The sequence below is a fragment of the Epinephelus fuscoguttatus genome, linkage group LG11, assembly GCF_011397635.1.
Source record: "Epinephelus fuscoguttatus linkage group LG11, E.fuscoguttatus.final_Chr_v1".
NCBI lineage: Eukaryota > Metazoa > Chordata > Actinopteri > Perciformes > Serranidae > Epinephelus > Epinephelus fuscoguttatus.
In genome coordinates this window covers 12197827-12210884 of record NC_064762.1, presented here as the reverse complement: position 1 = coordinate 12210884, position 13058 = coordinate 12197827, and the positions used below count along the sequence as shown (strand labels likewise).

General features: G+C 39.9%; 1 protein-coding gene across 8 annotated transcripts in view; it reads left to right on the top strand.

The window, feature by feature from the left end:
- The window catches only part of LOC125897234 (uncharacterized), a 36551-nt gene extending 26147 nt beyond the window's left edge, over positions 1-10404 (top strand). For 2 of the 8 annotated variants that reach the window (XM_049590407.1, XM_049590404.1), the window contains one exon: positions 6561-10404. In XM_049590407.1, coding sequence (XP_049446364.1) covers positions 6561-9551 — 2991 coding nt within the window. In that variant the 3' untranslated portion in view covers positions 9552-10404. Of the gene's footprint in view, positions 1-215 lie in introns of all 8 variants that reach the window. The other 6 variants (XM_049590405.1, XM_049590402.1, XM_049590403.1 and 3 more) reach the window with 6 other exon arrangements.
- Positions 10405-13058: the final 2654 nt, after the last annotated feature.

The following is a 13058-nucleotide window of genomic DNA, read 5'->3' as shown; positions in this document are numbered from 1 at the left end:
GTTTGTGAATATTTTTATCTTAATTCTAGTGTTGGAATTGAATGCTTTGAATTAATTTCGTTCTGAGCTCTGAAGTTGAATGGATTCGAAGGTCAGCGCTACAAATGTTGTGTGTTTTACTCTGATAAATATTACATGATACATTCCAACTGTGTATGACTCACAGATGAGATATAGTGTGTCATTTGTCCTTTTTTCTCCTGACTTGAACGCAGGAAAGGAAGACATGGATGACCAAGCAGAACACTAGACCACTGTAGATGGACAACACAGACACCTGCAGGACAAAGAAGATGGACGCCAACAAAGTATGGCAGTGGCGCATTATGCATGTTAAGAAATATTCAAGACGTCCAGATCCATTCTATTTCAGCAATAGAATAGGATTGGACTTTAATGTAGCATCCAGCACACAGAAAAAACTGGACTTACAGTTAGTGACCAATGGTGTCATACTTGAGATTTGTAACTTTGCTAAAATCGTGAACAAGAGTAAAAGGCGTTTTTTGACAAATATTTTGGAGAACAATTTTGATCTAGGCTTTGAAAATGAGCAACAGCGGATTGATTTTTCTGCTCGTATTCATTACAAAGTCAAAGAGCTGATCAGGAAACCTCCTAAAGATAAAAATGAAGTTTTCACTCTGTTTGACACATCATCTAAGGCAGAACGCAACAGCAACTATGGACTGACCACTGCATCTTCAGAGCACCTGGTGGAGATGGATGAAACTGATCATAGTGAACATGAAGATGAATTCAAGTTTTCACAAGTAACATCCAAGGAATACTTGCAGACAGAAGGTTTCTCAGAAGAGATGGACGAAGCACCTGGTGATGACTTTCAACACGAGGATGAATTCAAATGTTCACAAGTAACATCCAAAGAATACTTACAGACAGAAGGCCTCTCAGTAGAGATGGACAAAGCACCTGGTGATGACAGTGAACATGAGGATGAATTCAGGTGTTCACAAGTAACACCCAAAGAACACTTAAAGACAGAAGGCCTCTCAGTAGAGATGGGCATAGCACCTGGTGATGACAGTGAACATGAGTATGAATTTAAGTATTCAAAAGCACTGTCAGCAGAAGAACTACAGGAGGATTGTCTTCCCCCTTTGTTTCCTTACTGTGAAGGAATTGGTCTGAACCTTGACGTTGGGTCGAAACAAAGTCTAGATCCAGATTTGCTGACAAAGGGCGTGATGTTAGAATTAGTACACTTTACCAGGATACTGACTGCATCCTACAGCCCTATTGTTCTTGATGTGTTGGAGCACAATTTTGAACTTGATCTCAAAAGTCAACAAGGGAAAAGTCGACTTTGGTTCAAGATATCTCAACTGCTGAGAAGAAGAAATCGACTCCTCGCCACTGGTACCAAAATTAGCCTAAATTTTAAAGATGAGCAGTTTTCCTTCCAGACAAACCCCTTAAAAAGAACTAAGTTTTCAACACTGTCCAATGTGGAAGCCTCACAGTATCACCTCAAGGACGTGATGAAAAGAAGACAGTCTGATTTAAAAAGTAACCAGAAAAAGAGGGCACTGTCAAGCTCAAGTGAAAGGAGGAACAAAAGACACAGAATAGGACAGTTTGAAGACATGGAGACAAACTCACTCTCTCATCACACTGATTTGTGTACCAGTGAAAAAGCGGAGGGAGATCATTGTCACACTTTCATACTAGGAGAGTCTGATCAAGACTCTGACAAAGTCACAAATCCAGGATACACTGGCAAACTGGATCACTTACAAAGCCCAAAAAGTTGTTCACTGAGCTCTGACATTGCTGGAGACTCAGAACCAAGTTATCTTGGTTTTTGTACGCCTTTATTCACCACCACTGAAATCTCATCCAGTTCACCAACTGTAAACTCAAATGTGAACCCACCATTTGCAAGTCAACCTGATGAAAGAGGGCTTTGTGGAGGGGAAGAGCCATCACAGACTCCAAGAAATGCATCAAATAAACATGACATGGAGCAAGACGAAATGGGAACAGAGATCATTTGGAAGTTACGTGCTAACCGTGTAAAACAAATCCTCTCCTCACCAAAGACAGAAAAAGAGTATTGTCAATTCACCATGTCCAAGAAAGCAGGCCTTGAATTTAATGTTGGATTTGGCCCAAAGAAAAACATCAGTGTTGACTCTTTGTCTAATTCTGTTCTGCTTGAAGTTGCTAAATTTGCCTTGGCAATGAATTCGTCTCAACAGGATTTCATCATGGAGATTCTTGAGTACAACTTTGACTTCGGCCTGCAGAGTCAACACCAGAGGAATCTTTTCACATGTGAAATTATGAAAAGAGTAAGAAAGCTGAGAAGTTGTGAAGATGCAGTCAGATTCTCAAAAGAGGTTTTTCAACTGCCTGGACCCATGTCATCAAAAATGAATATGGCTAATCAGAGTGTGGTTGGAGTAACTCCAGAACTCAGCAGTGAATTGAGAATTAAGGAGTGTGCTGTTGTTCTGGTACGTCTGCCTCATTCACATGCCGAAACTAAACAACTTACATCACAGAAGATTGTGGATCTTTATCCCTTCTGCAAGAAAATAGGTCTGAAACTGCATGTGAACAAAATTCAACCAAACAAAAAACTGGATATCAACAACCTGACCAATGGAGCAATGACTGAAGTGATGAACTTTGCAGAAAAGTTGTGTGGAACATTTGAGCAGATTTGTCTCGACATTCTCAGACACAACTTGGATCTTGATTTGCAAAGTGGACAATCTGATCTTGCCAGAGATATTTTTGCACGAATTCCTGCCATAATGGAGCAAAAGAATTTATCAAATTGTGCAAGCCTCGACAGGAAAATAAAAGGCACAGGAACAGATTATTCAACAATGTTGCAACTGGATTGCCAAAACAGCACAAATTTAGATGCAAGCAATGTTGGTCCTTCCGAGGTTGCTACCATAGACCAATATGTAGACACTTCTGCTGACATTCAACAGCAAGATGAACACAATTTAATGCTGTGGAAATTGCGGGCCAGGTATATTGAGTACATCCTCTCAGTACCTCATGAAGAACATTGCCCATTTTATTCTTACTCCAGATGCAAAAAAATTGGCATTGATTTCAATGTAGGATCTGGAATTAAACAAAATCTTGATCCCAAGTTACTGACCAATGGCATCATGGATGAACTGAACAAGTTTGCCACAGCCTTGGTATCATCCCAAAAGTATTTCATCACAGATATACTGGAGTACAATTTTCATCTTGATTTCAAGAATGAGCTGCATCGCAGTGCATTTGCATATCGAACTTGGTATGCAATTCAAGCAGCACGTAAAAAGTTCAACTTTAGTCGAATGAATATGGTTTTTGAACTCCCTGACCTGAGGTACATACAAGAATCTACCAATTGTTGCCCCAGATGCTATCAAGTCAGAACTGACAAGCTTCATCAGGATGAATCTGACCCTGGTCACATGCATCATCCCTGTCCACATACCATGACTGACACATTCCTTGCTGATGCAAACTCCACAGCACAGAAGCCCGCAAAGGATCTGTCCTCGACTCTCTCAGCAGCAGCGGAAACAATAATTGACAGGTACTCTCGCTGCAAGAAAATAGGTCTGGACCTGTGCGTAGACAAAGACCAACCAAAAGATAAAGTGGACTTGCATTTATTGACAAATGGCATTATAACTGAAGTGTTCAGTTTTACCATAAAACTGTGTGGGACAAAAATGAAGATCATCAGTGATGTCCTTGAACACAACTTCAAAATTGACATGCAGAGGCAAGGTGTCAATCCTGCAGCCATGTCCCTTACAGTACCGAAGTATAAAAAATCTGCCAGTCAGGCCTGGTTAAGTGAAGTCTATGTAATTCAACAGCATCCACAAAAACAATTTAGACATGCAAGTAAAGTGAAACAGGCAACATCCATGCGGAAAAGTGAATTGAAAGAAACGTTCAAAAACAGAAAGCTGGCACTACAAAGCAAGGGAAAAGTCACAGCACCAGAGAGAATGGGAACAGAGAACAACTACACTTGTCCTCTAGGAGAGTCAGATCTAGACTGGGGTGACATTACAGATTCAGGAGGTGAAGAGCAAACACAGACTCGTAGAAATGAGCAAACTGAATGTGACATGGAGCAAGAGGAAATGGGAACAGAGACTCTGTGGAAGTTGCGTGCTAACCGTGTAAAACAAATCCTCTCCTCACCGAACAGAGCGTTTGGTGAATACTCCTGGTCCAAGAAAGCAGGCCTTGAGTTCAATGTTGGATTTGGCCCAAAGCAACACATCAGTGTTGACTCTTTAACTAATTCTCTTCTGCTTGAAGTTGCTGAATTTGCCTTAGCAATGAATTCATCTCAACAGGATTTCATCATGGAGATTCTTGAGTACAACTTTGACTTTGGCCTGCAGAGTCAACACCAGAGGGATCTTTTCATATGTGAAATTATGAAAAGAGTAAGAAATTCGAGAAGTTGTGGAGATGCAGTCAGATTCTCAAAAGAGTATTTGCAACTACCTGGTCCCATGTCGTCAGTAAATATGGCAAATCAGAGCATGGGCAGTGTCAATCCTGAACTCAGCAGTGAATTGAGAGTTGAGGATTGTGATGTTGCCCCTGTGTGTCCTTCGAATGTAAATGCTAACACCAAAGAACACATTTCACAGACGATAATGGATCTTTATCCTTTCTGCAACAAAATAGGTCTGAAACTGCATGTGAACAAAAGAAAACCAAACAAAAAGCTGGATATCAGCAGACTGAGCAGTAGAGCAATGACTGAAGTGATAAACTTTGCAGAACAGTTGTGTGGAACATTTGAGCAGATTTGTCTTGACATTCTGAGACACAACTTGGATCTCGATTTGCAAAGTGGACAATCTGATCTCGCCAGAGATATTCTTGCACGAATTCCTGCCATAATGGAGCAGAAGAATCTATCAAACTGTGCAAGCCTCGACAGGGAAATAAAAGGCACAGGAACAGATTATTCAACAATGTTGCAACTGGATTGCCAGAATAGCCCAAATTTAGATGCAAGCAATGTTGGTCCTTCCGAGGCTGCTACCATAGACCAATATGTAGACACTTCTGCTGACATTCAACAGCAAGATGAACACAATTTAATGCTGTGGAAATTGCGGGCCAGTCATATTGAGTACATCCTCTCAGTACCTCACGAAGAACATTGCCCGTTTTATTCTTACTCCAGATGCAAAGAAATTGGCATTGATTTCAATGTAGGATCTGGAGTTAAACAAAATCTTGATCCCAAGTTACTGACCAATGGCATCATGGATGAACTGAACAAGTTTGCCACAGCCTTGCTATCATCCCAAAGGTATTTCATCACAGATATACTGGAGTACAATTTTCATCTTGATTTCAAGAATGAGCTGCATCGCATTGCATTTGCATATCGAACTTTGCATGTAATTCGAGCAGCACGTAGGAATAAAAAATTCACAGCTACTCGATTGAATATGGTTTTTGAACTCCCTGACCTGAGGTACATACAAGAATCTACCAATTGTTGCCCCAGATGCTATCAAGTCAGAACTGACAAGCTTCATCAGGATGAATCTGACGCTGGTCACATGCATCATCCCCGTCCACATACCATGACTGACACATTCTTTGCTGATGCAAACTCCACAGCACAGAAGCCTGCAAGGGATCTGTCCTCGACTCTCTCAGCAGCAGCGGAAACAATAATTGACAGGTACTCTCACTGCAAGAAAATTGGTCTGGACCTGTGCGTAGACAAAGACCAACCAAAAGATAAAATGGACTTGCGTTTATTGACATACGGCATTATAAATGAAGTGTCCAGTTTTACCATAAAACTGTGTGGGTCAAAATGTATCATCATCAATGATGTCCTTGAACACAACTTCAAAATCGACATGCAGAGGCAAGGTGTCAATCCTGCAGCAATGTTCCTTGCATTGCCGAGGAAGAATGAAAAATCTGCCAGTCAGGCCTGGTTAAGTGAAGTCTATGTAATTCAGCAGTATCCACAAAAACAATTTAGACATGCAAGTAAAGTGAAACAGGCAACATCCATGCGGAAAAGTGAATTGAAAGAAGCGTTCAAAAACAGAAAGAGAGAGTCAGATCTAGATGTGAACATCACAGATTCAGGGGGTGAAGAGCAAACACAGACTCTTGTGCCAAATGAATGTGACATGGAGCAAGAGGAAATGGGAACAGAGAACACCCTGTGGAAGTTGCGTGCTAACCGTATAAAACAAATCCTCTCCTCACCAAACAAACAGTTAGGTAAATTCACCATGTCCAAGAAAGCAGGCATTAAGTTCAATGTAGGATTTGGCCCAAAGCAACACATCAGTGTTGACTCTTTAACTAATTCTGTTATGCTTGAAGTTGCTAAATTTGCTCTAGCAATGAATTCATCTCAACAGGATTTCATCATGGAGATTCTTGAGTACAACTTTGACTTTGGCCTGCAGAGTCAACACCAGAGGGACCTTTTCACATGTGAAATTATGAAAAGAGTAAGAAAACTGAGAAGTTGCGAAGATGTAGTCAGATTCTCAAAAGAGGTCTTTGAACTTCCTGGTCCCATGCTGTCAATAAATATGGCAAATCAGAGCATGGACAGTGTCAATTCTGAACTCAGCATCGAATCAAGAATGGAAGAATGTGATGTTGCTCCTGTGTGTCCTTCTGATTCACACACTGAAAGCAAAGAACATATATCAGAGATGATTGTGGATCCTCATCCCTTCTGCAAGGAAATTGGTCTGAAGCTACACGTCAACAACTGTAAACAAAACACAAAACTGGATATCAACAAACTGACCAATGGAGCAATGACTGAAGTGACAAACTTTGCAGAACAATTGTGTGGAACATTTGAGCAGATTTGTCTTGACATTCTCAGACACAATTTTGATTTCGATTTGCAAAGTGGAGATACCAGAAGAATTGTTGCTGCTGTATGTGAGCAAAAGAATCTATCATCAAAACTTTCAAAACATTTGAAAATAAAGGGCACAAAAGCAACAAACCTAAATCAAGATTGCCAGAATGACCAAACTTTAGATGCAAGTGGTACTGGATATTCCCAGGCCGCAGTAATGGACGACAAGACTGAATACCCAGAAGAGTTAGATTTAAAGCTGTGGAAATTGCGGGCCAATCAAATGCAGCAAATCCTCTCAATACCTCACGGAGAACATTGCCCATTATATTCTTACCCCAGATGCAAAACATTGGGCATTGATTTCAATGTAGGATCTGGAGTAAAGCAGAATCTTGATCCCAAGTTACTGACCAATGGCATCATGGCCGAAGTGGATACATTTGCCAACGCACTGCACTCAGCAGAAAAGTATTTCATCACAGAGATACTGGAGTATAATTTTCATCTTGATTTCAAGAGTGAGCTGCATCGCAGTGCCTTTACGCTGCAAATTTGGAAAAAAGTTTTGGGGCTAAGAAAGCACAAAAGTAGCAATCCTCGAATGAATATGCCTTTTGAACTCCCTGACATACAAGAACCTATTTCTGACAGTCCTAACTATTGCCCTAAATGCTATCAAGACAGAAATGATAAGCTTCATCAGGATGAATCCAATCCCAGTGAAATGCATCATCCTCGTCCACATATAATGCTAGACACAGTTTCTGCAGATGCAAACTGCATAGAACAAAAGCCTGCAAAGGATCCTTCCCTTACCTCCTCAGCAACAGAGGAGACTATAATGGACCGCTACCCTCGCTGCAAGAAAATAGGTTTGAACCTGTGTGTGAACAAAGACCAACCGAAAGATAAACTTGACATGCATGTATTGACAAGTGGGATTATCGTTGAAGTGGCTAGTTTTGCCAAAAAATTGTGTGGGTCAAAAAATAACACCATTCGTGCAATCATTGAAAACAACTTCAACATGAGCCTGCAGCCTGTAGATATATGGAACAAAGTGTGGCTTAGTAAAGAAATACACAAGGATGGTGGACACGCATGGTTGGATGAAGCCTTTGTTTCTCAGCCACAAAGACAACCCAGGCATTTAAGTAAACCTGTTGAAGCATCTGCCACGCAGATCAGTGAAAGGAAGGAAACTATTAAAAAAAGGATGCTGGCACTTCAAACTAAGGAGGAAAGACCCACGCTGCCAAGTCCTAACACAAGTGTCGTAAAATCAAAGACACATCAACAGAGAAAAGGGAAATGTTTTCCCCATTGCACAGAGATAGGTCTGGATCTAGATGTCACATCAAAATCAGGCGAGAAAGAGAAACTGGACTTGGATTTATTGACGAGAGCTGTAGTGTGTGAGATCCATAAATTTGCAGTCAAGAATCCAGGAAACTACATGCCACACACTATGTTTGACATTCTTGACTATAACTTTGATCTTAGCTCACAACATCACAGGCGCTGGGAATTTTCCATAGCTACTACATCCAAAGTCCAAGCTATGGTCAAGCAACGTGACATGAATCGAAACAGACCACATGAAGTCTTCAAGTTGCCATTTATATTTGCTCCCGGGACACATAATGAGAAACCAAAAAAGCATTCCAGGAAAGAACCAAACAAAAAAAAGAGAATGGGCAGAAACCATTCAGATTCCAGTGATGATGATTTTCTTAATGATGTCGAAACTAATGAGGTGGCTGGGTCTTGTGAGGACACTGAGTTCTCAATAGATCCTTGGTCGGCACTGCCAATGTGTGGAAGTCCAGTGAGTGAAGGTTGTGACAGTCCTCTCCAGGGAAACATACAGATCGGAGAGAAGGAGTACGATGCACAATTTGGCAATATGAATCCAGAACTGGACACTGAGACGGCAGTGCCCATGAGTGGGAGTCTTGAGAGTAAAGCTTGTGCTAGTCCTGTCCAGGGAAACATACAGACAAAAGAGGAGAAGTACGATCCACAGTATGGCAATATGAAACCAGAACTGGACACTGGGACAATAGTGCAGATGAGTGGGAGTCCTCTCCAGGGAAACATACAGAAGAAAGAGGAGGAGTATGAGCCACATTATGGCAATATGAAATCAGAACCAGACACTGAAATGTTAGTGCCATTGAGTGGGAGTCCAGTGAGTGAAGGTTGTGGCAGTCCTCTCCCGGGAAACGCACAGATTAAAGAGGAGTACAATCCACATCATGGTAATATAAAACCAGAACCAGACACAGAGGAAAAACATAATGATGATGTCAAGACAAAGTCAAACACTGAAGATGCTCAGCACTTAGTCCCAGATGTGGCTACAGGACTCCTTGGGTATATGCCAGTGGTAGTTTTGCCAAACTTTGTCGGACCGCAGGCGGGATTGCAAAACCAGTATGTCCAGTGTTACATCCTGGCAGAACCACAAGGACCCGCTATACGTCCTGACATTGTGAGTAACATAACACCCAGACTGAACACTGAGGGTGTTCAGTATTTAGTCCCAGTTCAAGCAGTCGGATGCCCTATGGTAACCATAGGTCCAGGCAGTGAGAGCATATTGATCAAACAAGGGCAAGAAAATGTGCCAGCTGACTTGCAGCAAGGTGAAGCTCACAGAAAATGAAGTGGGCATCTAACAGTAATGAAATCCTTAAGCCTCTAAATTATAGTTTCACACTAAACAGATGCTATTAGCTGCCTTGGTTTCTATGGAACTGTATTGAGAATGTAATTCGTGACTTATTTCAGGAATGTATACTTTAAAAAGCTCTGTTAAACTCATACTCAAGAAGTGGAGGCCTAACAGATAGCTAATGCATAAGGTTGTAAATATTCTGCTTTGAAGTTTTGTTGTAAAAAGGACAAGTTGAAAATACATTACACTTTTTTATGTTTCTTTTTTTTGCAGTCAGTAGTCTGCGGTCTTTTCATTTGTAAGAATTTGTATGAGACACTGTGGCCTTTGAGAGCCAAAAAGAGCTGTCATTGCAAAGAGCTGTCAATATTGTGCTTTACCTTTTTGTGTTCTAAAAAAAATGGACAATATGAAAATTCAGAAAGTTATGAAAGTTTTTTGTTTCCTTTTCTTTTGGTCAATTGAGACTGGACATTGCTGACTTTGTGGATATCAAATCATTGTATTATAGTCATATAAGACGGTCTTGCCTTACTTTAAAAGTGCCTGTTCTGTTTTGTTTTTTTTCTGATCATTTTATACATAGATTAATGTCACTTTTATTTTTGAAAAAGGAAAAAAGTTTGCAACGAAAAGATTTTGTAAATGACACAAACTGTGGACACTCTGTGAATTTGTCATAAATTTGTAAATATGAGTGTGTCCATACTTTGTTCTTAATTAGTAAGCACAGCATTTCATGGATATACAGGATAACAGAAATCAAAATGACCTTTATCTGGATGGACTTGTCTGTTGCTCATTGCTGTTTTAGTACATTTATATAAACTTTGAAAGCATCCTCTTCTGTGTACTCATTTCAAATACTGTGAACTTGTATTATAAATGATATGGTTGTGATTTATGATCATTTGCTTATAGAGATAGATCTCAAGTCTTTTGCATTTGCTCATCTCTACTTTAGGAGTATTAAACCAACTGTTTTATCTTAGGGTGTTTTGACACTTGGTCCTTTTCAGTCCTCTAAATGGATTCAGAGCAGTGACTCGGCATTTTTGCGCATATGGGAGCACTCCAAGAGAACTCAGACCCATCTGAAGGGAATTGTACTTAGACCACCTCGGAAAGTGGTCTGAATATAGTTCGCTTCAAGTCCGCGATGCGGTTCTCTTAACCTGTGCAATGTGAACACAAAGTGCTCCAGGTTCACTTTGCTCTTTGTCATTGTATTTAGCCCTCTAGATCACATGCTGTTGCACTGGGACACTTGAAAAACATCGAGTAAACATAACAATGAGCAAATCAATATAATAAGTGGCATGTGCATGAGGTACGTTCAGACATTTTGAAGCTGTGTAACAATTAATTTAATTTTGCTGAGTTTCATCATCATGACATAAAATTATTTTCACGATTACACATTTCTTAATACAGTCTAAGTTCTATGATCGGTTGATTTCACTGTCTTACTTACTTATTTTTCTTCTTTTTTTTCTTTTTTCCTTTTTGTAACAACCAATCACAGCTTTTAGAAGACTGCGTCATACCTAGCAACAGGGTCAACCACACCTCCTCACTAAGATAAAAGTTTCTGTCCCCTCCTTGCTCAGAGTTGCTCTCAGAAACTTCCTGAATCACTCTTAAGCTAAGATTCCTTGCAAGGAATTTTTAGGCTAAGTTAGGAGCTCTCTGAGAGGACTCTGAGAATCTTTGTGAATACGGGCCCTGGACTATTAAGGTTATATGACTCTTGACTTGTGTAATACCCAAAGTGGGCTCTTGGTGGTGCTCCACACCAGCATCTTGCTTTGTGCTTCCTTCAGGGGCATCAAAGCCCGTCCAGTCTGAAGGAGACAACGGATAACTGCATCTCTTAGGAATTCAATCATCCAATAGGCCAGATGGGGAAAAAGTAATGATACAAAGTTAGCTAAACAGAATTATTTGGGTTTTATATTTGTTCCTTTTTTTTCTACAAACAGCTCAGGACAAAGCAGCTCGAACATGACCTGACAAATAAAATGTGTAGTCAAAAATAAGAGAAAAAAAATACATCCATCCCCAACCCCTATTACCTCCTGCAACCACACAAATGCAGCAACAAATTAATAAACAAATACAGTGCCCTCCAAAAGTATTGGAACAGTGAGTCCAATTCGTTTATTTTTGTTGTAGACTGAAAACATTTGGGTTTGACATCATAAGATGAATATGAGACAAGAGATCAACATTTCAGATTTTATTTCCAGGTATTTACATCTGGATCTGATACACAACTTAGAAGATAGCATTATTTGTGACAGAACACAAAATTTTTAGGTGAGCAAAAGTATTGGAACATATAAACTTAAAATAGATTGAAGTGAATGAGACTTAATATTTAGTTGCATATTCATCTTTTGATGTCAAACCCAAATATTTTCAGTCTACAACAAAAATAAAGGAATTGGCCTCACTGTTCCAATACTTTTGGAGGGCACTGTATAAAAGGGCTTAAAAAATCATATGTAGCAGAAATGGAAAAATTGGAGAAAGAAATTCTTGGGCTGGAAAAAGACTTTCAACAACATAGGGATAAGAAGACATACAGTTTATTGGTCAATAAAACACTCAAGTATAATACGTTATGCACTTATAGGGCTGAGAAAGACATTTTGAGAACGAAACAAAGGTACTATGAACTGGGGGAGAGGGCTCATAAAGTCCTATCCTGGCAATTAAAGAAAGAGAAGATTTCAAAAACAATTAACCAAATTGAAGATGAACGAGGTTGTATTACACAGAACCCAAAAGAAATAAATGAAACTTTTAAAAAGTTTTATGTTAATTTATACGAGTCGGAATCACCAGAAGATCTGTCCACGATAGATACATTCTTAAATAATATTGAGTTGTCTAAACTGAATCAGGACGACCAGAGGTATTTAGATTCATCATTTACCTCCAAAGAGATCAAAAACGCTTTATCTACACTGCAATCTAATAAATCACCAGGGGAGGATGGGTTCCCCCCCCCCCCCCGAATTTTATAAAGAGTTTAAGGATTTGCTTATACCTCTCCTTATGGATGTAATTAATCTAGCATCTAAAACACAAAGCCTCCCTGATTCATTTTCAATGGCGCTAATTACAGTGATCCATAAAAAAACAAAGACCCCTTAAAATGCTCCTCTTTCTGACCAATTTCACTCTTGAATGCGGATTATAAATTGATTTCTAAAGCTATGGCAAATAGGTTGAGTAAATTCTTACCAAAATTGATAAACCGAGACCAGGTTGGCTTTAACCAGAAGAGATCCTCTGCCAGTAACATGTGTAGGTTACTTAATGTTATTCATATGGCAACCTCCAGTACTGAACCTAGTATAGCCATTACCCTGGACGCGGAAAAGGCCTTTGATAGGCTTGAGTGGCCCTATTTATTCAAGGTTCTAGCTAAATTTGGATTTGGCTCCTATTTTATTAATTGGGTCAGAACGCTTTATAAGAAACCAC